Source organism: Cyrtonyx montezumae, unplaced genomic scaffold (genome assembly GCF_038088225.1).
Source record: "Cyrtonyx montezumae isolate F1298 unplaced genomic scaffold, pur_monq_1.0 scaffold_15, whole genome shotgun sequence".
Classification (NCBI taxonomy): Eukaryota; Metazoa; Chordata; class Aves; order Galliformes; family Odontophoridae; genus Cyrtonyx; species Cyrtonyx montezumae.
The window spans coordinates 8,014,274-8,040,365 of record NW_027071881.1 but is presented as its reverse complement, the minus strand read 5'-3'; the positions used below and the strand labels follow the sequence as shown (position 1 = coordinate 8,040,365).

General features: G+C 58.4%; 1 protein-coding gene across 1 annotated transcript; it reads left to right on the top strand.

The window, feature by feature from the left end:
• TBX2 (T-box transcription factor 2) lies at nucleotides 1-7,976 on the top strand. Its single transcript, XM_065732027.1, has 7 exons — nucleotides 1-576; nucleotides 979-1,246; nucleotides 3,110-3,256; nucleotides 4,395-4,471; nucleotides 4,545-4,714; nucleotides 6,092-6,702; nucleotides 7,389-7,976. Exons 1-7 carry the CDS (start codon nucleotides 212-214, stop codon nucleotides 7,827-7,829), a joined length of 2,079 nt encoding a protein of 692 aa, XP_065588099.1. The 5' UTR covers nucleotides 1-211; the 3' UTR covers nucleotides 7,830-7,976.
• Nucleotides 7,977-26,092: the final 18,116 nt, after the last annotated feature.

Genomic DNA, 26,092 nt, shown 5'->3' with positions numbered 1-26,092 from the left:
AATTTTGCTGTCCGTTTTCCTTCCTCTTCCAGAGCGAATTCGCTGGACAGGAGAGAGGAGAAAATAATAATAATAATAAAAATAAGAAAGCCAAACCGCACACCTATATTTTTATCATTATCGCTATTATTATCGTTTTTTTGTTTTTTTGCTTTTTTTTTTTTTAACAAAAGGGAATCCCTCTTTTTCTCCTGGATTTGTGGATGCACCGATGAGAGATCCAGCCTTCCCAGGGACTGCCATGGCTTACCACCCCTTCCACGCTCCCCGGCCGGCCGACTTCCCCATGTCTGCTTTCCTCGCCGCCGCGCAGCCCTCTTTTTTCCCCGCTCTGGCTCTGCCTCCGGCTGCTCTGGCCAAGCCCATGCCGGACCCGGGGCTGGCCGGGGCGGCCGAGGCCGGGCTGCACGTCTCGGCGCTGGGCCACCACCACCAGGCAGCCCATCTGCGCTCCCTCAAGAGCCTGGAGCCCGAGGAGGAGGTGGAGGACGACCCCAAAGTGACGCTGGAAGCCAAAGAGCTTTGGGACCAATTCCACAAGCTGGGCACCGAGATGGTGATCACCAAATCCGGGAGGTAAGAACCGGGAATTTTTCTTTTTATGTATTTCCCACCCTCCCCCCCCCCCCCCGGACCCCCCCCCCACCCGCCCCCGTTCTCCGTAATTAAGCGCGATCTCAAATTAAATCTGTGCGCGCTCATTTGAGCGCCGTCGTATTTATTTACGTCGCTCTCCGCGGTTCCTCTCTGCCAAATTTTCCCCACCCCCGGTCCCGGTTCGGGGAGGGGGACCCTAAAGAAGCGCAGCGAAAAAGGATTCGCGTTTTCCTCTCTGCCCCTTCCTTCCTGCAATGGGACTCGGAGCTTTTTTCCTAAGAGCTGGGCACCCCTCGGGGCCGGGGCTGGGCCGGGGTGGGGTGGGGGGTTGGCTGAGGCCGTCGAGGGTCGCTCCCTGCAGCGCTGCGCGTCTCTCCGCAGGAGGATGTTCCCCCCGTTCAAGGTGCGGGTGAGCGGCCTGGACAAGAAGGCCAAATACATTTTGCTCATGGATATAGTTGCGGCCGACGACTGCCGGTACAAGTTCCACAACTCCCGCTGGATGGTGGCCGGGAAGGCCGACCCGGAGATGCCCAAACGCATGTACATCCACCCCGACAGCCCTGCCACCGGCGAGCAGTGGATGGCCAAACCCGTTGCCTTTCACAAACTCAAACTCACCAACAACATCTCGGACAAACACGGCTTTGTAAGTGTGACCGCGGGGCAGAGCGAGCCGGGTCCGCCCCGGGGGCAGCGGAAAGGTTTTAGCGGTCCCCTCCCGGGGTCGCGCCGCGTCGTGGTCCCCCGCACCTCCCCGGGGGAAAACGGGGCCGAGATCGGGGGAGGCCGGGCTGGGGAGGCGGCGGGGACGGCCCCGACGGTGCGGCCGGGCTTGTGGCAGTGTGACCGGGCAGGTACGGCCCGGGACGTCCCCTCGGGCCGGGCCGTGCGGTGCGGGGTCGGGGGCGGCACCTGCGCGGGGTTTGCGCGGTGGGAGCTGAGCCAAAGCGGTTGGCAGCGGCCGCTCCGCACCGGCTGAGCCTGGAAGGCTCCCGAACACCTCTGTCTATTTCCGTATTGATCATATCTGCATCGCCTTCCGGAGGGAGAAAAGAAAGGAAGAAAGAAAAAATAAAAATAAAGCAACCAAAGCAAAATAATAATCATAATAACATTAAAAAAAAAAAATAGAGAGAGGGATAAAGGAAAGAAATGAAACGGTCGAAGCTAGCCGTCCTCGGAGGAGCTCAGAAAGAGGGGGACACAACGCGGTCCTGAGGGGAAAAATGCCAGCGGGTGTCGGGGAGAGCTGGGGGGCAACGGGGCCGAGCCCTGAGCTCAGACGGGGTCGGCGGCACCGAACACCCAGAAGGGACCGTCGGGAACTGCGGCCCCAGGAAACTTTTCTCTCTTTCTGACCTTTTTGTACGATTTAGAGAGGAAACGGTGCGTTGGATAAATAAAACACCTCGCGGCTATTTAGAGGCAGCGAGGGGAATCGATGGAGAGAGGCTCGCAAAAAGCATTTTATTTTATTTTATTTTATTTTTGGATCGTGGGGGAAAAAAATCGGTTCGGTTCAGCGCTCGGACCGAGTCCCGCACGCCAAAGCTTTCGGCTCCGTCCGAGCTGCGGGTTTAGGCAGTGCCCATCTGCTCAGGGAGGGAGGAGGATTTGGGTTAAGGACCGCTGCTCTGAGCTCCCGAACGAGGCGTTTTTTGCACCATTTTCACGAGAAATACCGCTTAGATGATATCAGTGTCCCCGCGACCCGACAGCCCATCAGCAGGTGATTATTGCCGGGGTTAAAAAAGGGGGATTTCTTTTTTTATTGCCTTCTAAAACGAAATGAAGTGATAATTATTCGGCGGTTTCGGACAAAAATCACTGCAGCTTTTGGCCGTGCCCAGACCGAATCGGAGCGGGGAGAGCCGCGCTGCGGCCCGAGCTCCTCACGTCGGGAATGATCGGCGCTTCTCGGAGGGAAACGGCGGGGAACGGGGCCCCGGGGGCTGAAAATCGCGTTGATTTTATTAAAAATAGGGAAAGGCTGCGTGGGGGTGGGAGAGGGGCTCGGACACCTGGACGGGAAAATCGTCCGTCCGCTCCCGGCGCTGCTCTGAGCCGCGCGTTGCGATGCGCGGAGCTCCGCGCTTCGTTTGGGGTTATTTTAGTGATGGGGTAAAAGGGATTTCTTTATCATTCAAGAAAAAATAAAATAAAATAAGGACGGGAATATTAAAAGCGGCTGGAAATGCGTTGTGAATTCACCTGGCGTTGTCAGGGCGGTGATGAATCGAGGGATCCCGCTCGCTGCTTTCTTGCTGTGCCTTCCCCCTGACCTCCTTCTCTGGGGGCAGATCGGGCCACGGCACCAACAGAAAAAAAAAAAAGACTTCTCCCTCTCTGGCAGCAGCTGCTGTTCTCTCCTCACGATGGATTTGGACGTTTCTTTTTACTATTTATTTTATTTTATTATTTATTTTCTGGGGAGAAAGAAAGGGTTTCGCGGGGAGGCAGACTGGTGGGGCTGACTGCGGGCTCTTCTCTCTCTCTCTCCCCCCACCAGACCATCCTGAACTCCATGCACAAATACCAGCCCCGCTTCCACATCGTGCGGGCCAACGACATCCTCAAGCTGCCCTACAGCACCTTCCGCACCTACGTGTTCCCCGAGACCGACTTCATCGCCGTCACCGCCTACCAGAACGACAAGGTAGGGCCGGCAGCACCCGACCCCACCCCTGCACCGACCCCCAGCCCCACAGAGCGGCCCCAGCTCCTGCACCCCGTCCCCTGCCCCTTTTTGGGGCTCTGTTCTCGTGACGTTGCCCAACCCCAGAGGCTGCTGCGATGGAATATTCTGGGCAGAGCAGCAAAAAGGCGACGACGGGAGAATGGTTGGAGCCCAAACCCTAAAAGGAGGCACTCTCCATGTTATTATTATTATTATTACCATTATTATTAGCTCTGTAGCAAAGATTCCTATTATTAATTTCCCTCCGGGCTCAGTAGCACCTTCCCTACACCGCGGGCAGTGTGGCCTGGGTGGCCCTCATGCAGAAGGTGCCACGGAAAAGCCAAAAAATCAGAGCTGGAGAAGCCCATTTCAGTCACTTTCTGTGATTTAGCGATTGTCACCCTTTGTGTCGGGGGGGGGGGGGGGGGGGAGCGGCCCCTCCGAGGGCTCCGTGCGCGCGTGTGTGCCTTAACCCAAAAGCTGACCCCCACCTCCCCCCCCCCTCGGCTGCTGATGCTAATTGACAGCTCTGTCTGAGGGTCCTGGTGGGCTTGTTTCCCTCGTAAAGTTTATGACGAAGAGTCACAATCGATTAACGAGCACTCTGTCTGCCCGCCCGCCGCACGCTGCCTGCCGGTGGGCTCCGTCGGGCGGGCGGGGGCCCCGTCGGGCCGGGCCATGCATTTTTAAAGCGTCCCTCTCGGGGCCGTGTTTCAGAGCCATGCATTATTGAGCGCCCTAATGTCGCCGGCCCCAGCAGCCCGTCGCGGGGAGGGATAAGAATAGCTTTTAACCAGCGCAGCGCGGCTCAGTCGCCATCTTCCCTCCGGGGGGCCGTGAAAAATAACTTCCTATCATTAAGACGCTATTAATAATTCAGGCGAAACCTCAGCATCATTTTTAATAAAGCATGTGCTGTGTTAAAGCGGGGACACGGCGCGTTTCGCAACGTGCGCGGTGCACCCCCGCCCGGCCGCGACCCCCCGACGGCCCCGAGGGGACGGACAGATCCGAGGGCGCCGCGGGGGCGGGCAGGGGGCGCCGGGGGGGGGGGTGTTGGGTAAGGGGTGGGGGGCGGGCAAGGCGTCAGTCGCTTCTCTCCGTGTCCCCGCAGATCACGCAGCTGAAAATCGATAACAACCCCTTCGCCAAAGGCTTTCGGGACACGGGCAACGGCCGTCGGGAGAAGAGGTAAGGGCGGGTAAAGGCTGCGCGCTGTGCGGAGGACCCCGCGCGGAGCTGAGCCGCCTCTCCCCGTGCGCAGGAAGCAGCTCTCGCTGCCGTCGCTGCGGATGTACGAGGAGCCCTGCAAACCCGACCGAGACGGCGGCGAATCGGACGCGTCCTCCTGCGAACCGTCGGCGGTGCGCGACGCTCTGCACTCCCCCGTGGGCCCCCTCCCCAGCCCCCTGCGCCTGAAGGGCAGCGGCAGAGGTAACGCGGCCCCGCTCCCAGCCCCGACGGTGCGGAGGATTGGGTGGGAGGGGGGCACGGCTCCCAAATTATCGCCTGGTTCAGGGAGTCCTCGGGGGCTGCTGATAGAGGAGGGGTCACCAAAATCCCTCCACCGTTGGGGTTGCGGCGCTCGCAGGGAAGCGCGGAGTATGGGCACGGTTGGGAGGACGGGAGCGGCCCCAGCAGATGCGAATGGCATTCACGGTGTGCAACATTTTCCTGTTTATACAGCGGTGTAAACAGGGAGCAGAGGCGGGCAGGCCCCGTGCTGAGAGGGTGTCCGGCGTCGCTCTGCCTTTCATGGCCAGCTCAGTGCTCCCGGAAAAAAAAATAGTAATAATAGTCATTTTAAAAGGGGAAAAAAAAAGCTGTAACACCGGGGCTCAGAGCCGGGCAATGAAAATAACCCAGCAGTTCCCACGTTGCGGTTTTTAGATGCTGGACCGTGTCGCACCACGCCGTCCATCCGTCGTTCTTTCAATTTCCCACCAGCTCGATCCCCTGCAAACCTTCATCAAAACTGCAGCCCCCCCTTCCCCCCCGGGCTGAGCTGCTGGGAGGGTTTATGAAACCCTCTCTTCTTTCAGAGGGCTCTCAGAGGGTCTCAGCCTCACCGGGGGCTTCTGCAGGGCGTGGGGAGCGGCGGTGCCGGAGCGGCACGGCAGGGCTCCCACCATCCCGTGCCCGCCGCCATCCCCTCACCTCAGTTTCCCCTTCCTCCGAGGGCTCGATGCTCCTTTTTACATTTAAATTAAATCAAAATCCCCTGCAGCGAAGACGGCGGTGAACCTTTCCCCTAAAGCACCTCCTTCACCCGACCCAATCTGTGTGTCCAGAGTGCATCTGCGGAGCGCTATTGATCAGCCCGGCGTAATTAAATCTGCACAGAACCAAAGCCCAGCACCGTCTGCCCTCCATCCCTCGCCCTCCATCCCTCACCCTCCATCCTCCACCCCACCACCCGCTTTGGGTTCACAGCTGATGAGAGCAAGCAGCTCGAGCCTCCAGCAAACGTGTTTTTCCTGTTTGGCAGAGCACTGGGGCTGCTGCTCTTCATCCCCGTGAGCCCCCACGGTGACCGTGGCACGAGGGCCCATTCGGTCCCTTCCAACCACAACCATTCCGTTATTCCTCGATTTCCACCTTCCCATTTTACCAAGTTGTCCCGTTGATTGTGAGGGGGCTTTACCTCTGCCATATTGGACTCTGATTCCAGGAGTGTACGCTTTCTGCCTTCCCATTTTTAACCGAGCTCTCCCATTAATTGTGACGGGGCTTCACCTCTGCCGCTTTTCCCCGTGGCGAGGTCACTCGGCCCTCTCGTTGCCTCCCTCTGACCTCTCCATCCCTTTGCAGAGGAGAAGCCCGGGGCTGACAGCGATGCAGAGGTGGAGAAGATGCCCGAGGAGCGGCCAGCGGGCGGCAGCCCGGGTGGAGAGGACACATCACCCCGTGGCAGCCCACGGTGCCCCGACGAGCGGGGCAAGGAGAGACACAGCCCGGAGAAAGCCAAGGATGGAGCATCCCCAGGGGACGGCCCCGGTGAGGGTCTGTTTGGCACACGGGGCATGGAGAAGGACAAAGTGGAAGGGAGGAGGAAAGAGCCGGAGCAGGGCAAGAAGGACACAGAGGGGGTCGGGCTGGGCAAGGAGGCCTTCGCCCCACTGATGGTGCACACGGACAGCCCCCCACACCTGAGTGCTGGGCACCTGCAGAGCCTGGCGCTCTCTGGGCTCCATGGGCAGCAGTTCTTCAGCCCTTTGGGTGCTGGGCAGCCCCTCTTCATCCACCCGGGACAGTTTGCCATGGCCCCTGGGGCTTTCTCTGCGATGGGCATGGGACATTTGCTGGCCTCGGTGACCGGAGGTGGCAGCCTGGAGAATGGGGCGCTCTCATCCGCCCCAGGAGCAGCGGGGACAGCCACCCCCTTCCCATTCCACCTCTCCCAGCACATGCTGGCCTCTCAGGTAAGCACCCACCCGCGGCCCTGTCCCCATCCCCACTGCACTGGGGCCCTCTTCAGAAAGAAACATTCTTCCTGAAAATCCTAAAACACATCGGGGCACAGACCTGGTGTCACCCCTGGGCTGCAGACACAAGGGAGTGGCCCCAGCGTGGCTCTCATGGGGCCTTCCCCAGCCCATGGGGACAGGCAGCCACCCCACTTGTGGTGTGACAAGGGCAGGACACGGAGGGGCGCTCAGAATGGAGGTCCCAGAGCTGATTTAAGGAGGGATTCTGATTTTTCTGTGGTTTCACAGAAAAAAGCTCCTGCTGTCCCCACCAGCCCTGTGACACCAACACCTCTGTCGTGTCCCCGTGCTGCAATGCACAAAGATACCTCAGACTCCTCTCGTTTCTTGATGTGACCCAACAATGAGTTTTAATGCGTTCTGGGCTCAGTGATAATGAGCGGCCGGGCACACCGAGCACTCAGAGACCCAGCCCCACTGCTGCCCTATAGCACTGTGCCCCTAGCAGGTCGCAGGGAGCACTCCATGCCCGACACCAGGTGCTCAGCTGGCAGCTGGGCATCCCCAGCCGTACCCACCCAGCCGCAGGGACACCCCACGCCGCGTTCTCATTAATTTCACTTCCCCACGGGGCAGACGCCGTGCAGCTCTCACCTCTCCCCTCTCTCCTCTCTCCGCAGGGAATCCCGATGCCCACTTTCGGCGGCCTCTTCCCCTACCCCTACACCTACATGGCAGCAGCAGCAGCAGCCGCCTCGGCCATGCCGGCCACCAGCGCAGCCGCCGCTGCGGGGCCGCTGTCCCGCAATCCCTTCCTGAGCAGCAGCCGCCCTCGCCTGCGCTTCAGCCCCTATCAGCTCCCGGTCAGCATCCCCCCCAGCACCAACCTGCTCACCACCGGCCTCCCCTCCAACCTCAACCCCGGCTCCGAGGGCTCCAAGGCGGGCAGCAGCCGCGAGCCCAGCCCCCTCCCCGACGTGCACAAAACCCAGCGCCCCTCCGCCTCCCCCCCTAAAGGTTCCCTGAAGGAATCCCTCAACGAACTGCAGAACATCCAGAGACTGGTGAGCGGGCTGGAGAGCCAGCGGGAGCTGTCGCCCGGCAGAGAGTCCCCCAAGTGACCGTCGGGGCGCTCAGCACGCCCAACTCCCCCCCCTCCCCCCCGCCCCGGGGCTGAGAAGCACTGGTCTTTTGTACAGCACAGTATAAATATTTATTAAAAGTGGGGGCGGATGGGGAGAGGGCTCTCCCAAGTAGCCGCACCCCCCACCCCCCCCACCCCGAGTGCCACCCCCCCCACCCCCAGCCTGCTCCCCGGCACGGGGCCGCCCCTACGTGCGTTGTTGGACGGGGCGGGCGGAGCGGCCGTGGGGCTGAGACCTCCGAGCAAAGGGCGGCGGTGGGGGTGGGGAGGGGAGGGGGGGGGGGAGGAAAAACGAAACACAAAGGAAAAGGAGAAGCAAAGCACGGAACGGAGCCGTCTCGGAGCTGCGCTGCCACTGCCACGCAGAGCTGGGAGCGGGCAGCAGGGCAGATATTTATGAAATAAATGGTAATTTGTGTAAATAAGCTATAAGGATCCCAGAATATGCAAATTGGTATTAATTTATTCAGAGTTGTACATTGGTGTGTACATAATATTTAGAGTTTAACTCATCGCATTTAAGTTTTTCGTTGTTTTTTTTTGTTTTGTTTGTTTTATTTTGTTTTATTTTTTTTCCATTTTACATGAACATATATATTGTAAATGAAAACTATTTAGCTCTTTGTGATCGAAGGAGATATCGGTTTCTTTAACTGTGTTTAAAATATTGTTTATCCCGCCTGCTCTCCAGGACAATCAGTGCCACCAGTACTGCAGTGTTTGGAGTCATTGGATCCGAGATTTCCATCCTTTAACGGACTTTTGCAAGGAATTATTAATTATAATAATGACAAATCGAATCCAAAATGTATGAAAATGTCTCTCCAGAGCGGGGTATGCAGAATGCAGGAACAAACCTCAGGTTTTTATTTTTCACTCCAGAACAAAACAAAACAACAGCAGTAAAAGGAGAAGTATAATAAATTTAAATATCACAGGACTGTGCTCTATATTTGTTTTAAAATAAAAAGATACCATGATTTGAAACGTGCTGCTTGTTCGGGCGTCCGTCTGTTCCGTTCCGATGTCTCCCCTCGCGTCTTGCAATAAGAAACGATGCTCGGAGAAGCGCTGTCGGTTCTCCCCTGATTCATTCCCGACGCTGTGAGGGAGCACGCCCAGGGCCGGACCGCCCCGTCGGGGCCGCCCCTTCCGCAGGTGCGCAGCCGCGGAAGGGCCGCGCTCTCCCCGCACCTCCCCCGTCCCCAGCGCGGATCCGCGGTCCCTGCCCGCCCCGACGGCCGCCGCTGTGACCGACGGAAACCCCCGACGTGCGCACGCAGCGCTGGGAGGCGGCTCGGGGCTTCGCAGGTGCGGAGCTGCCGATCCGCGGAAAGGCTGCGGGCAGGCACCGGCACCGCCGCGCCGTCGGGGATGGTTCGGTTCCGCGGGTCGTCCCCGCTCCCGGCGGCCCTTTTCCTCACCAATTACCCTTCTGCGGGGCCGGGGAAGATTTACGGCCCGCGGAGGGACCGGAGCTGCGCAGCGCCGTGCGCGGGGCTCCCTCTGGCGGTACCGCCGCGCTCCTCCGTGCGCGGCCCCGACGGGGCGCTCCCCCCAGCGCTGCCCCGGCCACGGACGGCACCGCGGGGATGGGGGGAGGTCTGGGTCCGGGCTCCCCGACGGCGGGAGAGGAGCGCTGCCCCCGGCTGAACACCGCGGTTATTTCTGCAGCGAAAGGGGTGGGGGATGACAGAACGGGAACTGCTTCAACAAGGGGAGGGAAGTGGAGGTCTTAAGAGAGGGCTGGGGGGGGGGCATTTAACGGGCTCTGGTTTTAGTGGGGGTGCACACTGGGGTCTCAATGTCCTGGGGGCAGCCTGGGCTGGGGGACACAGGGGTTTAAATGGAGCAAATGCCATTTCACTGGTTGGGGTGGGGGGGAAATGCCTCTTGCAATGGTGGTGACAGTTCTGCACGCAGATGGGAGCAGGGTGTGCCAGAGCTGAGCTGCTCAGGGCCCCCACCATGGCCAAACCCAGATGCGAGGAACCCACATCTCTCACACTGCGATGGGGTCGTGCTGTGACACAGAGGGATTCCTTGGCTGACCCTGCACGTCCCTGCTCTGTTCTTTAGGCCCAGTGGCCAAACGCGGGCAGGGATTTGGGAACGGGAGACAAACCCTAGCAAGGTGCTGCTGCCCCCTGTGTGTTATCCCAGCACCGCCACGCTCCCTACACGTCGGGTGCCCGGTGCGTGGCTGGAAGGGACACGGTGTCAGCACCCAATGCTGCCAGGTTGGGAGGAAAAGGGGAAACGCTTCTTTGGGTCGCTTCTCTGTGGAGTCTGTAGGATGTCACCACTTCCACGGCAGCCCCATCCTTGGCACCGAGGGGATCTCTCCGTCCCTATGCGGAGGAGGGGGGGTCTCTTTGTGCCATCCCGGCGCCCGCCAGCCGGGCGCGCAGCCCCGCGGCCGCCACAAAGCGCAGTGTCCTCCCCCCCACCCCCCAGCTCCCAATTAGGCTCCACTCGCTCCGCTGCGCGCACAGCCCCGCAGCCCCAATTACCCGCGGGGTCGCCGCTCTGTCTGCCGGCCCCGATCGCGGGGAGATGCACAAAGGGCAGCGCCGGAGCCTCCGTGGGGTCCCACCCGCGAGGGGCTTTGCGCACCCGGACCCGTGCTCGGGGAGCACCGTGCCCCGACGGCAGTCCTCGGCCGCGCACCTGCGGCCGTGCGCGGGGTATGGGGCAGCGCCCGGCCCCGGCTCGCTCCGTGCTGCCGCTGTTTGTCCGGGGAAGGTCAGTACTGGCTGCTCAGGCCCTGTTTTCCTCCTCTGCCGCTTCATTTTCCTCCTCTCCGCCCCAGCGCTGGGGTTGCGGAGCTGTGTCCCCACGTTGTGTGTGTAGGGGGGGGGCAGCCTGACTTTGTGGCGGGATGCTCGGCCGTGAGATGGGGGTGCTGGAGCTGCCGTCCGGGCTGCTCCCTCCCCCCCCCTTCCGTTTCCAGCATTGCTTTGATCTGTGAGGGTGCCGGGAGTGGCGGGGGGTGTGGGGGGGTGGAAACGCTAGCAAGAAAAGAGAGCTGTTTATTTGGACGTAGAGCTGCCACTGATCCGAAGGCACGGGCTGCTCCGGCTCCGCAGTAAGGATAGGGTGGGAAAGGGGAAAGGGGAGGCTCTCGGTTTATTCCTGTCGCTTCCAGCAGCGGGTGATGCCGAGGGAAAGTCGGGCCCTGCGCCCACCCGACCCTTTCCCAGGACGGCCCGGAGCCGCTCACCCGACGGGGCGGGTCGGGCAAAGCACAAAGGCCGCTCCGCTCCTCTCTGCGCGGCCGCGGGCACCGCGAAGGAGCAGCGGGGCGGGAGCACAGCAGCGCTTTGCTGCGGGGCCGCAGGGAAAAAAAAAAACCTAATAAATAAAACACGGGAAAAAAAGGGGAGGGGAGGAGGAAAAAAAAAAAAAGGGGGGGGGGGGGGCCGTTGAAAAAGGCTTTTTCCCATAGATTCCGGCCGCCCCACGCTGCCGCAAGGTGGTGCCGTCGCTCCGCGCCGCGGGCAGACCCGAGGGGGGGGGGGGAGAGGGTGGTCCGGGTGTGGCTTCCCCGACGGGGCGGACGGACGGACCGCGTGCGGCCGCGCTGCCCTTTTGCTTTGGCTGTGCCCACCGCGCTGCGGTGGTGCTCGCTCCGAGGTAGCTAAGCGTGAGTGAGCAGGCAGAGGTGGGGCTGCTCTGCCTTCTGCACTCTGGGTTTTATATCTCCTGGAGTATTAAGGGATGAAGTCACGCAGAAGGGGTGTTGTTTTGTTCCCCCCCCCCCTCACCCCCATCGAATTGGCATCGCTGTGAGCAGTGACATAAGCACAGGTACAGCTGTCCTTCGCCTTCGTTTTGGTAAAATGGTCGTTGCCTCCAGTCCAGGGCCTGGCATGCTCTGTAATTCTTAGGAAATGAGATCTAATTAAAATGAGACAGCGCTGTCAGGGGAGCACCTAATTGTCTTTGCAAAATGACCTTGTGGGGATGCTGGCTTCATTCCCAGCAGAAAGGTGTTGTCGGTGCAAAATCCCCTACAGCTGGGGGAATCAGTTAAAGACTTTCAGGAAATAAATTCCCCGGGCTGGGAAGTAACGAGCTGCAGCACTGCTCAGCTCTCCTCCTGCTGCCCCCGGCCCAGGTGATGTCAGTGCTTGGGGACACCTCCCCCCCAGAATGGCTTTAAAAGAGACATGGCACTCAGCAGGGATGGGCTGGGGGTAAATAGCAGCAGGTGTCTCTCACTTCCCAACCCTGCACCTTCCTCACACCTCAGTCGGAAATGAGGGTGGTTTGGCCATTAAAGCCTCGAAGTAGTGGGGCTGGGCAATGGGGCGAGCCTCCACGAGAGGGAGCGTTTGCGGGGATTTCCATCCCAGATGTGCATTCTTTCTCTCATATCTATTCTTATTTCTTTTCCCGGTCGTTTTCAGGCAGACTCATCCCTGCCTGCAGCCCTCTGAGCCCGTTTCCTTCTGGTGGGGGGAGGAACTGAGCAGAAATCTCAGTTTTCCACAGCGAATTGCTGTCCTGTCACGTTGGTGACACACTGGGAAACCCTGCTCCTTTGTAGGGTGATCCTGTTCCTGCGTCCCACCTTGAGGACATGATCCTCCTTTAGGCCCTATTGTTCCAGTGGGGGAAGGAGTCTCTTACTGGACTGGACTCCTTTATTTTGGGGATCCTCTGACATCCCCAGAAAGGTGAAGGGATGGTGATGTCTGCCCCCAAATATCTGCTGCCAGACCCACAGCCCAAACTCTGCATTCTGTGGCTGCAGGAGCTCTGGGAGCTTTGTAGGAGAGACACACAAAGGGGACCTCACCCCCCGTCCCTGGAGCCTCCACTGCCCTATCTGCAAATTGCAGAGCAGATTATCAGGCAGCACTGGGGAGATTAGAGCCCTGTGGTTGTTTGCTTCCCCCAGAACCCGGGCTGAGGCTGAGCAGACTGTTTGGCACCACGGGGCAGGGACCAGGGTAAACTTTTCCTTTTCTGGGATCTCCTTGAGGAGCACTCAGATTTGCAATTAAGGAGGAAAATAAAAACGAAAGAGAGAGAGAAAAAAGGGAACGCACCATCAGAGCTGGAAGGAAAGTCAGGCAGCGCACCAGCTGTGCCCCGTGGGCAGGCAAGGAGGCACTGGTGGGTCTGACCACGGGTGCTGCAAATCCTCAGTCAGGGAGAAGCCCACAGATGTGGGATTTGTGCCCCGTGCAGGAGCTGGGTGCAGAAGGGCAGCTCTGTGGGTGCCCAGCACTCTGTGGTCTGGTGCTGTGCAGGGATGGTTTATCACATCGGGATGGTTTTTCATGGGGTGCACCCAGAGAGAAATAGCAAAGCTGTGGCTCTGCTCATTGGGTTCTCCTGGGCAAAATGTGTGCCCGCTGCTCCAAACCCAACCCGGTCTCTGGTGGGTGCAGATGAGCAGCAGCTTTGCTGGGCAGCCTGCTGCTGTGGAGCCCTGATGAGCCCTAATGGCTTAACGGGCTTAGGGAGGGGCTGTTCCTATAAACAATCACGTGCATTAGTGCAGATCTCATTAATCCCCCTCTCCTGCGTTCCTAATGCCCCGGGCATCCCCTGTGCCAGGAGCACAGGGCCCTGGGGCTGCCACCCCTGCAGGGCTGCAGTATTTGGGGTTTCAGTTACCAGAGCCACATCCATTGAGCTTACCTGGAGCAGGAGGAGGAAGCCAAGAGGTAAAAAGCCATCTGAGGTCCTTGGCTATTTGGAACCTGGTTTGCAGCTTTGCTCACTCTTCTAGTGGGGAACTGGATAATGCTGCCCGTGGGTGCTCCTGCTCCTCACCCCCGAGCTCTGTGGAAAGGGAATGTTTTTCTTTCTGCAACAGCAAGCAGCCCTGGCATCCTGCACGTCTCTTTAGGATGAGCATTGGGTTGGGCAGGGAGCACCCGAGCATCCTCAGCTGGAAGCCCGCTGCAGCCTCACCTCTGGGGGAAAGGAGCGGAGCAGGCAGCGGAGCTCGAGAGAGCGGATCCCAGGGGAGAGAGGCTCTGGCAGAGCAGCCCGGGCTCAGCAGACTGAGAGCAGCAGCCTTGGCCCCGCAGTCACCCGTTGGATGCGCTTCCGGCTGCTTTTCATCTCGCTCCGAGTTTCAAAGCCGTCCATCCCTTCCAGCCCCAGCGCTGCCGCCAGCCCCGGCACAGCTTCAAAGCGGGGCTGTGTGGGGCGGCCGGGGGGCGGGGGGGGGGTACGGCGCCGGCAGGACGGGGGTTTCAGTCCCCTCGGGCTGGGTGCTGGCAGGGATGGGCCCCCGTACCTTCCTGTGCACCGGGATCCCATGGGGGGGCAGGGGGCTGTCCTCTGCCTTTGGCCTTGGGGGTGGCAGCGGGCAGAGCTGGTGCTGCTCCTGCTCCGGATCCCTCTTGTTTCCTGCTAAAAAAGGACACGGCGCTCAGGGATGAGCAGCAAACCTCAGGCTGGGACATGCTGCCCACGCTGCTCCCTTCCAGCTCAGGGTCCGCAGAGCCCTCGCCGCCGGTGCTCCCCTTTCCGAGGGCTCTTGCTGCAGCAGATCTGCTCGGGGAGCGCTCGCTGCCCGGTGACAGAACGCGTTCCTGAGATGGAAAAAGCTCTTCTCGAGGAAAACATGACATTTCGATGGGAAAGTAACTTACTGCACTGTTTCTAATTTTAAAGCCCTGCCTTGGAATGCTACCACGGACTTTGAAATCAGAGCTGGCCCTTATGCTTTCCAGGTTTTAGCCACCTTTCCCATCGAATTTCAAATCGCTCCCCCTGCTAACGAGACAATATCCATTCTTCCTCGGTGGATTTTGCGTTGGTTGCTTCCAAAGCACAGCTTTCCTTATCCCATCCCTTATTCATTTTTCAGCCCCCACCTATCAGTACGTTCCAGGCAGAACCTGGGAACCCTGCAGAGCCCTGTGCCTGCTCCCCTGGGCTGGGAAGGGGCAAACGAATGAATGAATGATGGAAGGAAGGAAGGAATGAAGCCCCCTCCCAGCCCGGCATCTTGCTGAGATCGACTCTCACAGACGCACGCTTCAAATCCACGTGTCTGCTCGTTCCTAAAGCGTTTTCTCCCCGTTGAATGAGGGGAAGTTCATGTGAGTGTGTTCATCCGAGCCGCATTAAGGGAGAAATGCGGTGCTCCCACTGTGCTCGGAGCGCTCCCGGTGTGGGTTGCTCTGGGTGCTGCAGCAGGACGGAGCCAGCAGAGGGAATGCGAGAGCGCGTATGCATCTCCATCGCGAGCCTCAGGAGTGGCCACTGGGTGACTCCTGTTGCCACAATTTATCCTAAATAGCGGTGGTCTGATCAGCTCAACGTGAGCGATGGTAGCGCAGGGGGTCCGGCTGTTGTCCCCCAACTGGGAGCCCATCCCAGAGCACATCTGTCCATCTGCACCATCCCAGAGCACAGAGCATCCCTGCCCTCCCCGTGCCACGGGGCACTGCCATTTCCTCAGGGCTGGGAGCCCCCAGTAGGGCCCAACACCCACCAGTTTGGGTCTCAATGGGACCCTTCCCCAGTGCCCCTCTCTTGGCCTAGCTCCCAGTATCCCAGCTCTGGGGATGGCTGTGATATTTCCCCTGGCAGGTGGTGTGTCTGTGCTGTCCTTTTGGGTGACAAACAGGGCCGGTTAAACGCAGCCATCCCTCAAACAGATTTGAGTGGGTTTCGCCGTAAAATAAATTCATTCCAACAAAACCTTTTTTGATAAATTAAACCAGCACCGCTCTGTGTATAATTTCTATAAACAATCTTCCCCGGTGTTTACCTAACCTGGGCACACAGAAACTCTCACACATTAAATATCAGATGAAAAGGGGCTGGGAAAGCTTTACATGCATCGTTTCAAGTCAGCGTGCCGTGGGGAAACGCTTGACTTGGGGCTGCTGTGGGATTTATTACCTAGGGATGCTCTGGGTGCGTGGTACCACACATCTACACCCACCTCTGTACTCAGAGGTCGGTGCTGCTGTGGTTTATTCCCCCCCAGGTCGGGTCTGAGGGTCACTCGTGGCTTTCCCCAGCTTTATTTTGTGGGTTACTGGTGGTGGAGCATCGCTGTGCCCCGGGCTGGGGGAGTATGATGGGATGGTTCAGGCTGTGCTGGTCCAGTGCTGAGTAATTTGGGTTCTTCCCTTTGAACACTCCTATGCAGAGCAGTGTTTTAATGAGGGCAGGTGCTTTCCTGGTGCTTTTCAGCATTGTGTTTAATGGTGCTGAGTTGGCAGAGATCAATTCTGGTGGATAATGGGGTATTTACAGAGGAACCCACTGCTCAATCTGGTTGTCATTGAAGTCTCTTATAAAATATATGCAGCAATCGAGATAATGACCACAGTGGTAAACTGGGAATATACTGAAAACAGAAAGCTTTTTTTTTCTTTCAATTTATTGGTAATGTAAAAAAATATTTGGGTATTTTTCTGCCCTTGCTAAGAAGAAAGATAGAGAAGCTGATGTAGGGAAACCCGTAGTAGCGCTGCTCTGAATTTTGGTGGGGCGTCTGTGGGATTGCAGATAGCAAACAGGCTGAGTGGGGCACGCCAAGCACACGGATACAGCATGGGGAGTGGGGCTGGGGTGCTGCTGCGTGGGTATGGGGACAAAGAATGGGACTTCACCCTCTGGTGCCAGCCCAGGGCACAGGGATTGACCCTGACCACTGCTGGTAAGTGTAAAAATATTAATAATGCTGCAGCGGGTCTCCAAGAATGGGAATTTACGGTGGTAGTCAAAGCCAATGTTTCGGATCAATGCAACATCCCTACTCGGAATGAAAAAATAAATTAAACAGACTGTCATGCAGAGGGTATGTAACCAAATCAATCATATTTATGGCGTTTAATCAAAACTCAGTTTGGTTAAATGTATTCCATATGATGGCTGAGTGGGATGCTCAGCTCGACGAAGCCACCATTGGCTTTGCTGTTGAGCGGAGGGGAGGGCTCAGCCCTGGGCTGTGGTCTTCAACCCAGGTGTCCTTTTGCTGATGATGCTGATGTGTGTGTACCCAGGGCAGTGCTGATGGGCTGCTCCTGTGGATAAACCATGCTCGTTCTGCCCCTTGAGGGAGGGATGCTGCCATGCATGAGTGGGTGAGAGGGGCCCAAACCTACAAGAGTGTCCCATACCAGCACCCCTCGCTGAAGTGTGGGCTGTGCTGTGCTCCCATCCTGGAAGGAGGATCCCATCGCTCCGGCCTTGCCTCTCCTCCTGGAAGCTGGATATTGGAATTCCTCCTAGCTGCATGCATAATGCACGACATTAATCTTCCCTTAAAGCGCTCTCCTTCCACAAAGCCCCTCTGTATTGATCCAACAAAGACAATTATATATTATAGGGGGGAGGAGGGAAACAGCTGAAATACTTGAGATTGGCCCTCCACTTGGATTTATGATGTGTCTGCCCCGCGGTGTCTGCCTGTTTTTTACTCTAAGCCTCCACGACAGGGGTCATGTCTTCCTCCACACCCGGCACCGATGGGGCTGTATGGGACACCACCCCCTGAGCCATCCGTGTTGGGTTGGAGGTGTGTGACTGCCACCAGGGCACAGCCCCCATGGCCAAACCCAATGGTGATGTGGGGCATGAGGGTGGGCGCCCATCGAGCAGCCAGAGAGGAGAGAAATCGCTGCCATCCCATATCCCATGGCCCTGAAGTGGACAAGGTAACAGAGTTTGTGTAGGGAATGAGAAAATAATGAATTACTGGGACCGGCCGTTCGTAAACAGGCATGAGATTAATGAGCAAAGTCTTCTCCATAACACAGAAGGCATGAAATCAATCCAGCGCCCGGAGAATAATGAGGGAATCAATAGGATTATGAGGTTAAGGCTGGAGTAAACCTGAATGACAGCTGCAAAATAAATTTTATTTGGAGGACGTGGCTGGGGTTAAATGAAACATAATAAATAATGTAAAGCATTTAAGGGGTGGGGAAATGGCTCGGAGATGTAAGGAAGAACAGAAGGCCCCACAGTTGCTAAACCTGTCCCGTTTCTACTTGCTGCGTGTGACAAATCCCGTGGCACTGTGGGGCTGCCCTCGTCCCCGTGCCACAGTGGGGGCACAGCGGTGTCAGTGACACTGAGTGGGGCAGTGATGGGTGTGTGGGAGTTGTGGTGCCCACCCCATTTTCACCTGTGTGTTGCAGGATTGTGACCCTGTCCCACCATGCCCTCCTCGCTCTCTTGGTGTCCGGGGAAGGTGATCCCATGTAAAATAAACCGACCGATAAATGATCCCCATCAGTGGCCGTGGGAAGGGCTGCTGGAGAGGTTGTGCTCTCCATCACCGTGGTTTGAGGATGAGGTTCCAACCCCTGGCCCAGGGCACTGTGGAGCTCAGCCCTCACTCAGCAGATTGCTTTGGGTCTGGGACTTCCAGTGAGAACGGAGCTGGCTCTGCCTGCTGTGTGGGATTGCGGGGCTTTTCTTACGTGGCTGAGTTCTGCTCCTCTCCAGCAGGCTCTGTTCTGCTGTTCCCTGTGCTGAGATGGCAGAGGGACATCCCAAGCATCCATCCACACTGAACATGAGGGAAACCCAGCAATGGGCAGTGCACAGCTCTGTGTGTCCACGGCCATGTGTGCCCCAAGCAGCAGCCCCTCGAGGTGAGTGGGCCCCCACTGGGCCCAGCACTGTGCAGGTGTGGGTGGGATGGAGCCCCAGCTCTGCTCTGGGCTGGGATTTGGGCTGGGAAGGGCTGGGAACCTCCACTTGAAAATGTCATTTCCTCAGGGACCAGCTCCCAGGTGGGTCCCCGTGGGTATAAGCAAGGTCTTTCTTTTGCAAGTAAGACCCTCTGTTTCAGGTCACCTCTTCCACTCCAAAGCCCACGTCAGCTCCGGAGCCACCAACGTGGGCTGCCAGTGCCATAGGCACTCTGTCCCAGTGCTATGAGCCACAGCCACACCTGCTGCCCACCTGAGACCCCCCTGCCCCAAGATGCAGGAAGATGCCTTTATACGTCCCCTTTTAGTAACCTGGGGTTGTCCTTCCCCACCTGGCACATGTGGGGGCACAGCACCCCGATGCAGCCCACAGACCCAAACAGGGCTCTGTGGGAATCCCCTTCATGTTTCACCCCAGCATCCTCCTTGCCACAGGAGAACAGCACCAGGAGGCTGTTCGGCAGGGTGTGATTTTTATTATCGTTATTATCTTCGTTAATACTTTCCAAACACTGAGCAGACACTCTCTGCCCCCAATCCCAGGGTGTCAGTGGGGACTGGGCCCCACACCTGCAGCCAACCCCGTGCTGATGGCTGCAGCCCTGCAGTGCCGCTGCTGTTGCTTTTTGCCTTTATTTTGCGGAGCTGTTTTGGAACAGGGGCGGCCAAGAGTGGGGATTTCATACAGTAAACAGAAAAGCTGTTCTGAAGTTATTTATTGGTTCTGTTTTCCAGCACGTGGACCCGCGCTGATTTATTTCGCAGCGTCTCTGGAGGCTTCTTCAAGGTTAAGATGTAGACATCGCATGTTACGCTGGGCTGAATGTTGGCAGGAAAAGACATTTGGCTCTTCTAATTGGAAAAACACGCTGCTTTTATCACCCCGAGGCCAAGCCTCTACCACAGCCACACAGCGCAGGGGAACGCAGCCGCTCAACGCTGGGTCCCCAAAAAGGACCGCTGTCCCCTCCCTGCCCTCCAGGTGATTTCCAGACCACGTTTTGCTGACTGTGCCCGTTTTTTGGCAGGGTGAGGGGCTCTCTGTGAGGCGTGGCACGGCAGGAGGTGACGGTTGGGTTGGGATGGGGCAGGTCCCTTTCCCTGCGTCCCCATCCCCATCGCTGTCGGGATGGAGGTGGAGAGCGGCGGCGGGAAGGTGCAGGCTGAGGTTTAGAAATCATGATGTGTGAATTGAAATGGGAAGCAATGGATCTCGGGAATCACCGCAACTGCTACAAGGTGTTCCTGAAGCTGTCAGCAAGACATCTGCCCGCTCGCCGCGGCCGCGGGAGGACAGGGAGAGGAGGAGTGCTGGGAGCATGGGGTCCTGCAGTGGGGCTGGGGATACCCCAGTGGGGCAGCGGTGTGGTTTTTGGGTGGAAAAAGGAGGAGAATGGCTCTTGGGAGGGCCCTGGAGCGAAGCCCTGGCTGCGGAGCTCGCTCCTCGTAACTCATCCCGGGGCGACCGCGCGAGGGATGCCGCCAGCCCCAGCCCACGATTTACAGCTGGGGGGGGGAAATCATAGCTGCTCTCTGAGTGCACTCGAGACAGCTGCTGCTGTCTTCCTCCATCCGGAGCTCAGCGTTCACCCTGCTCATTGCAAGGTGGATGCAGTGGGGCATGGCTGGGGGCTCCAGGGCAGAAAGTTAGCCCTGACCCCATCCCGCTGCATGTCCCAGCACCAGCTGGGTCCCAGCACCCTTGGGCTGTGAGTCCCAGTCCCAGGCCATGTGGGTGTGTGCTGCCCTTTGGCTTCAGCCACGTGCACATCCCAGCACTGAGAGGGCTCTGAGGCCATCAGGAGCCAGAAATAACCCAGCCCCGTCATGCTGATGGGACGTGGACTGGGACTGGTTGCAGTTCAGCCCCATTGGTGCACCCATCCGTGCTGCATGCTCAGCACTGGTAACGGAGCTGTCAGCCGCGCTGTGCCTCAGTTTCCCCACTGCTGCTGGCTGCCAACGGCTACACGCTGAGTTTCGGTATGTTCTGATTGAGAAAAGCAAAAGCAGAAGAGTAAATCTTTTGCACAACGGGGTGCTGAGGTCCACCTGAGCCTGCTGCAGTGTGCACTGTGATTTGGGGCCCGGGGTGCACCCACAGCCCTCCCCTGTGCTCACAGCTCCAAACACAGGGAGTGCACGTGACCTCGAGTGTATAGCTTAAAGCTTTTAAAACCCTGCTCTAATTCTTTTCACCCCCCCCCCCCCCCACACACATCCATCCTTTGCACCAGCCTCCTCATTTCTCTTTCCCTACCATAAACTTATTCCCTTTCTAAAGTGCCCGGAGAAGATGCTGTGGATGAAATGTTACTTTAGCTTAATTTCCTATTCCTAACATATGCTTTAATTAATGTCATTTTCTTTGATTTGCTGCCAACATGCCAGCACAGCACTTCCTTCTTTTCCCAACCTTTACCATAACCCCGTGGTGAGGGAAGGGTGCTCGTGTGCAGAGCACTCTCTGATGTCTCTCACTGAGGTCTGAGCTGCTGGTTTCCCACTGCACTGAGCACTGGGGACACAGTGGGTGAGAACAGTACCTCCTGCTGCCCCTGTGGGCTGTAAGCTCCAGAATTCCATCCTGTGTATTTATTTCAGGTGCAGTGTGACCAAGAAGCCCCTTCCCCATCCATCTTGGTGTTCCTGCTGCGTGACACAGAGCACCCACTGATGCAGGCACACAGAATCCCTGCCTGGCTGGGCTGCCTCAGCCACATCCGTACCCGGAGCCACAGGCACAGAGGTAAGGCTGCGTTTTTGATGATCCTTTGCCCTCCATCCTGCCAGCAGCAAACCCTCTGCTTCCGGCCCCAGCTCTGGTTTGCTTTCATTTCCTTTTCCTACTAAACCTCCCCTCAGGAACGGGACAATGCTTTTTGCAGCTCTCCCTGCTTGCTGTGGGGCAGAAGCACCCCAAGGCAGTGCCCTCTCCCAGTGAATGTGCCCAATGGGTGAGGAGCAAAGTGCCCAGCATGGAGAAGGGCACTGATCTGGTGCTGCTGCAGCTGAGGAGCACAGCGCAGGGTCACAGCCACGTGGGGAGCAGGATTGAACCTGGTGCAAGAAGACTGGGAGAAAATCCCATCCTGATGCCATGGGGCAGAAACCCAAAGCCACCGTGCTGCCCTCAAACCTCTCCTCACAGCCCCCACCCTGCTGCCTTCCTCCCCACTCTTCCACCTCTCACCTCTCCTTCTTCCAGTGCGTCCATCCTCCTCTCTGGTGCCTCTAATTCCATTCTGGGCTCTGCTTTCCCCTCTCCTCTTCTCCCTTCCCTATCCCTGATTTAGATCTGCCTTAGGGTGATATAGAGGGGAACAAGGGCAGCACTGACCCCTCTCCATAGCCTCAGTGTGAGCCCTATGGTTGGGATGTCCCTCCCATACCCATGGCTGTTGGCAGCACCTGGTCCTGCTCCAGGGAGGAGGAGGAGGTGGAGGAGGAGGTTTCCCCGTTGGGCAGCACCGTGATGCAATGAGGTAAAAAAGAGCTCTGCTGGAGAGCAGGACCTTGCTGTGAGGGCAGCTGAGGATGATTCTGCCTAAAGAGCAGTGGGATGTGAAGGTAAACAGTGCAAGCTGGAGTGTGGAGGTGCTGCTCAGGTGCTGCCCTGCTCCAGCCATGCTGAGTGCAGCATGTGAACGCGGCCATTGACCCCCAGGGCCCGGGGCGGTGCTGCAGGGCAGTGCAAGGCTTGCCATGCATCCTTACTCAGTGCCAGGGTATGTGCATAGCTCTGGGCATGGCTCACACCGGCCAGCCTCTGCTCACTCTGCAGGACAGCAATTGCCCATAGCAAAAATACAACAAATCTCTACGGGCAGTCCTGCCCTGAGCCCTTCATCCCAGCTCCGCAGCATCGTGATGCAGTTCCACACTCTGGTACAGAGCTTTGGGATGAAGGTCCCCTCTCCTCCTCCTGCTCAGGGAGCAGTGCCTTTGCAATGCTAACCCGCAGCTCCGGGCCCACTCAGCCCCGCGCTGCGCTGTGCAGAGCCACAACAAAAACACAATGCCTCAAATTCCTCCAGCACCGGGCTCGGAGCTCCGGGCTCCGTGCTGCTTTCGTTTCCTAATCCCAGATTCGCATTGTGCCCTGCTGGCCCACTCCCACGCTGCAGCACGCCGCACTTGGAGGAATTTTTGTTTGTTTGGTTGGTTGGTTTTCATGAAAAAATAATAATAATAAAAGGAAAAAGTGATTGCAAAGCAGAAGGGACCGATCTGGGGGCACTGAAATCACAGCTCGGGCTGGGAACCAGCGGGGCAGTGTCCCTGTGATGCTCTGCAGGCACTGATCCCCGCGCTGATCCTTCCTACACAGTCCCCACATCCCCGGCAAAGACTCTTTTTTTTTTTTTCTTAAAAAAAAAAAAAAAAAGAAAGAAAATAAGAAAACAAAAAAGAAGTGAATGCACAACGGATTGGAAGTGTTATTTTTCTAAACGCCGCCTGAAAGAGTCCCAGTCCGACAGCGTAAATCCGGAGCGCCGCGACAAAATCCGTATTCGGGTGTAAAACTAAAAGGATTCTGCGACTGTTTTTCGTTTGCACCATCATTAAACTCTCGGTAATTATTCCGGGCAGATGAGGATTCGTTCGCCGTTGAATCGCACAACGAACTGAAGGTTCCGAGGGGGGCTGAGAGCGCGATGTCGTTATCAAATATCCCCGGAAGATTTCAAACCGGCCGCACGTGGCTGCTCCTCTCTGTGCCCCACTCCGGACGGAGGACCGCAACGCTTCACGGTGTCATCCAACGTTCGTTAAAACATTCACGGTCCGCAACAAAGAGCTGGAGCCGCGGGCGCTCACGTCGCGTAAGGTCCCGTCTCATCGCACCTCTTTCAGGCGGATGCCGGAGGTGGAAGGGCCGCAGCTCACCCCGCTTTCTGCCTTCGGTTCTGTGCGTTCCGATTTCGGGTTTCCCTCTCGGCCCGGAGCGCGGTGCCGACGGACGGAGGGGGAAAGCAACGTGAGGCAGCTGCTCGCAGCGAGGTCTGGGAGTCCTTGTATGGCAGAAATAAACGTGTTACACCGTGACGGGAAATTTGGCGCTGGCCCTGTCGAGAAAGCCGGCTCTGGTGCTCTGTAATTCTTCCCGAGAACAGAAATCAGCAATTGCTCTCCGTGCTCACAGCGTTTTCACGGGCCAAACGCTGCCACTTTTTCTCAGCCCTCGGCCATTCAAACCCACAGCAGCGGTGCGTACCCGCTGCAGCCGACAGCTCCGTGCCAAAGCCCACGGCCGCGGCTCCCCACCCCCCCGTCGGGGCGGCCGTCGGGGCTGGCAGCTCCGCGAGGTTCATCGGATTTGGGGAGCGGAGGAGGGGGGGGGGGGGGGAAACAATGAAAGAGAGCCGCATCCCCGCAGGTATCGCGCAGCCGCAGCCCTTTCGGGTTTTGTTGCATATTCTTTTTTTTTTCCTTGTATTTTTTTTTCCTCCGGCCCTCGAGTGTAATTATTAGAGAAAAGCGACAGTGAGCTTTTATTAATCGCCGATGTTCGGGGCCAAGGCATGAGCTCGGTGACAGTGATGAGTGGTGTGGAGAGCCGGTCCCTGGAAGCAGGGCTTATCCTCCCCCTTTGCCTGCTCCCTGGACTCGGCGATGATGAGCCACGAATAGGAGCCACCCTGCCGTCGGGGATCCGGCCGTTTATCTGCCGGGTGATGACAGTCGGGGTGGGTCGGAGCCTCGCCGTGAATTGCCGGAGCCTCTTGGAAGCACCGCGGCTACGGGGACGCTGAGGTGGTGGGAACGGCCGCTGCCTCCCCCAGCCCCGACGGCCCCGGCCCCGACGTGCGGTCAGAGAACCGCTGGGTGCAGGTGGACGGCGTTCCGGGCACGGACAGCCCCGGCCCGGGAAGGGCCCGAAGCGGCCCCGCTTCTATAGACGGGGAGGGCCGGGGCTGGCGGGGGGGAGGGGGAGGAAAAAATCGGCTTTGTTTTAATCAAAAAACTCCCCACTCGGGATCGCCCCCCAAAGCCGTTTTTGCTTGAGAGACAAAAACTGCGCTGGACGTAGGAAAGAGCAGGAAACGCCCGTGATTGCAGCTGAGGGAGGAAGGGGTGGAGGGAGGCAAAACCCAAACAAAGCCGAGCACCGGCACACAGCCGACACCGAAATCACTTCACCTCGCAGCCGCTGGCCCCGGGCAGAGTCATGAGCCCGGCTCCGCAGTCCGGTACCCCTCTCCCCAGCCCCCCTTGCTCACGTCGGGGCCCGCTCTCACCTGCCGCAAGCTCCGCGCCGCTCCCCCGCCCGCACGGCCCTCTCTGCCCAGCCTTTGGTCTCTCTTTCTTTCTATTTTTTTTTCCTTTTTCTTTCTTTCTGCTTTTTTTTTTTTTTTTTCCTTTTTCAGTACGAGCGGAGAAAAGGTTCATTAAGAGGTTGACCCCAGTTTACTTTTTATTTCGCTCCTGTTCCCAATTTCAGCACCACGTGACGGTGGGAGTGAGTCTGAGTTGAAATTCGCTTTTAGAAAAAAAAAAAAAAAAGATATTAAGAAAGAAAAAAAAAACATACAAAAAAAAAAAAAACTCCTGCCCCTTTGAGGCCTGGCGACCCATGGCTGCGGTCCACTGAGCCCGGTTCGGGTTAGCGGCCCCGGCTGCAGCCTGGCAGCCCCTCTGGCTGTCGCGATATAGGGAGCTGGAGAGCACTGCTGGCTGTCGCAACATGGGGCAGCACATCCCTGTGGGTATGCGTTTCGGCTGCGGGTGGCTGCGAAAGATCTGGGGCTGCTTTTGCTTTTGGTAACTGCGACAGCAGAGAGATGTGATCCACTGACTCGTGACTCCGTGACTCTCTCTGCTCGCTGTGTTTCTCCCGGCGGTGGGAGCCCCGAGAAGGACGCGGTCGGAGGGTGCGGGACGGGGAGAGCATCCCCGCGGCCGCCGCTCTCACCTCGGGGCGGCCCCGGAGGGGCGGCCCGGGCCCTACATCCGCCGCGTTGTGCAGTGCTCGGAGCTCCGCGCCGTGTGCGGGGGTGCAGCGCGTCCCCTCCATCGCGGACGGTCTGCTGGGGAGACCCGCACCCCAAATCCGTCCCGATTCCCCCGCTTGGAGCGGCAGGGACGGTTTGCGGTGCAGCAGGGCCCGAGGTCTCACACCCGACCCCCGACCCCCAGCCCGTGGCCTCTGTTCTGCAGACCCCGGTTCGCCCTTCCCCGCAGCCGGGGAGCACCGGGCCCGCCGGGGTCCGGAGGGGTCTGCGGGGCCGGGGGTGCCCCCTCCTTCCCCGGGGCTTCCCCGCAGCACGACGCAACCCGGGCGGCCCCGCTCGCCGCAGGCCCCGTGCGGAGCTAAGGGGAGGCCTCGGACCGAGCCCGGTGCTCCGTGAACCGGTGCTCGGTACCCAGGACCGGTGCCCAGCTCTGGGTCGGGGCCGTCGAGCGGGAGCGGGGCCGGGGCGAGCGGAACGGGCCCGGCGGAGCGGGCCGGAGCAGCTCTGTGGGGACGTGATTGACAGCGGCAACGTCAGCAACAGGAGGGGAAGGGAAAAGGGAGGGGGGAGACAAAGAGGGAGGGAGTCGAAAGGCCCCAAACTGGATCTTTATGGAACATTTTTCGCGAAGA

Bases quoted from the DNA above. Each gene is read 5' to 3' on its own strand.
- TBX2 (XM_065732027.1), top strand. From the start codon at position 212: ATGAGAGATCCAGCCTTCCCAGGGACTGCCATGGCTTACCACCCCTTC. The intron at 577-978 runs GTAAGAACCGGG...GTCTCTCCGCAG, and splicing joins GTGATCACCAAATCCGGGAG to GAGGATGTTCCCCCCGTTCA. The intron at 1,247-3,109 runs GTAAGTGTGACC...TCCCCCCACCAG, and splicing joins TCTCGGACAAACACGGCTTT to ACCATCCTGAACTCCATGCA.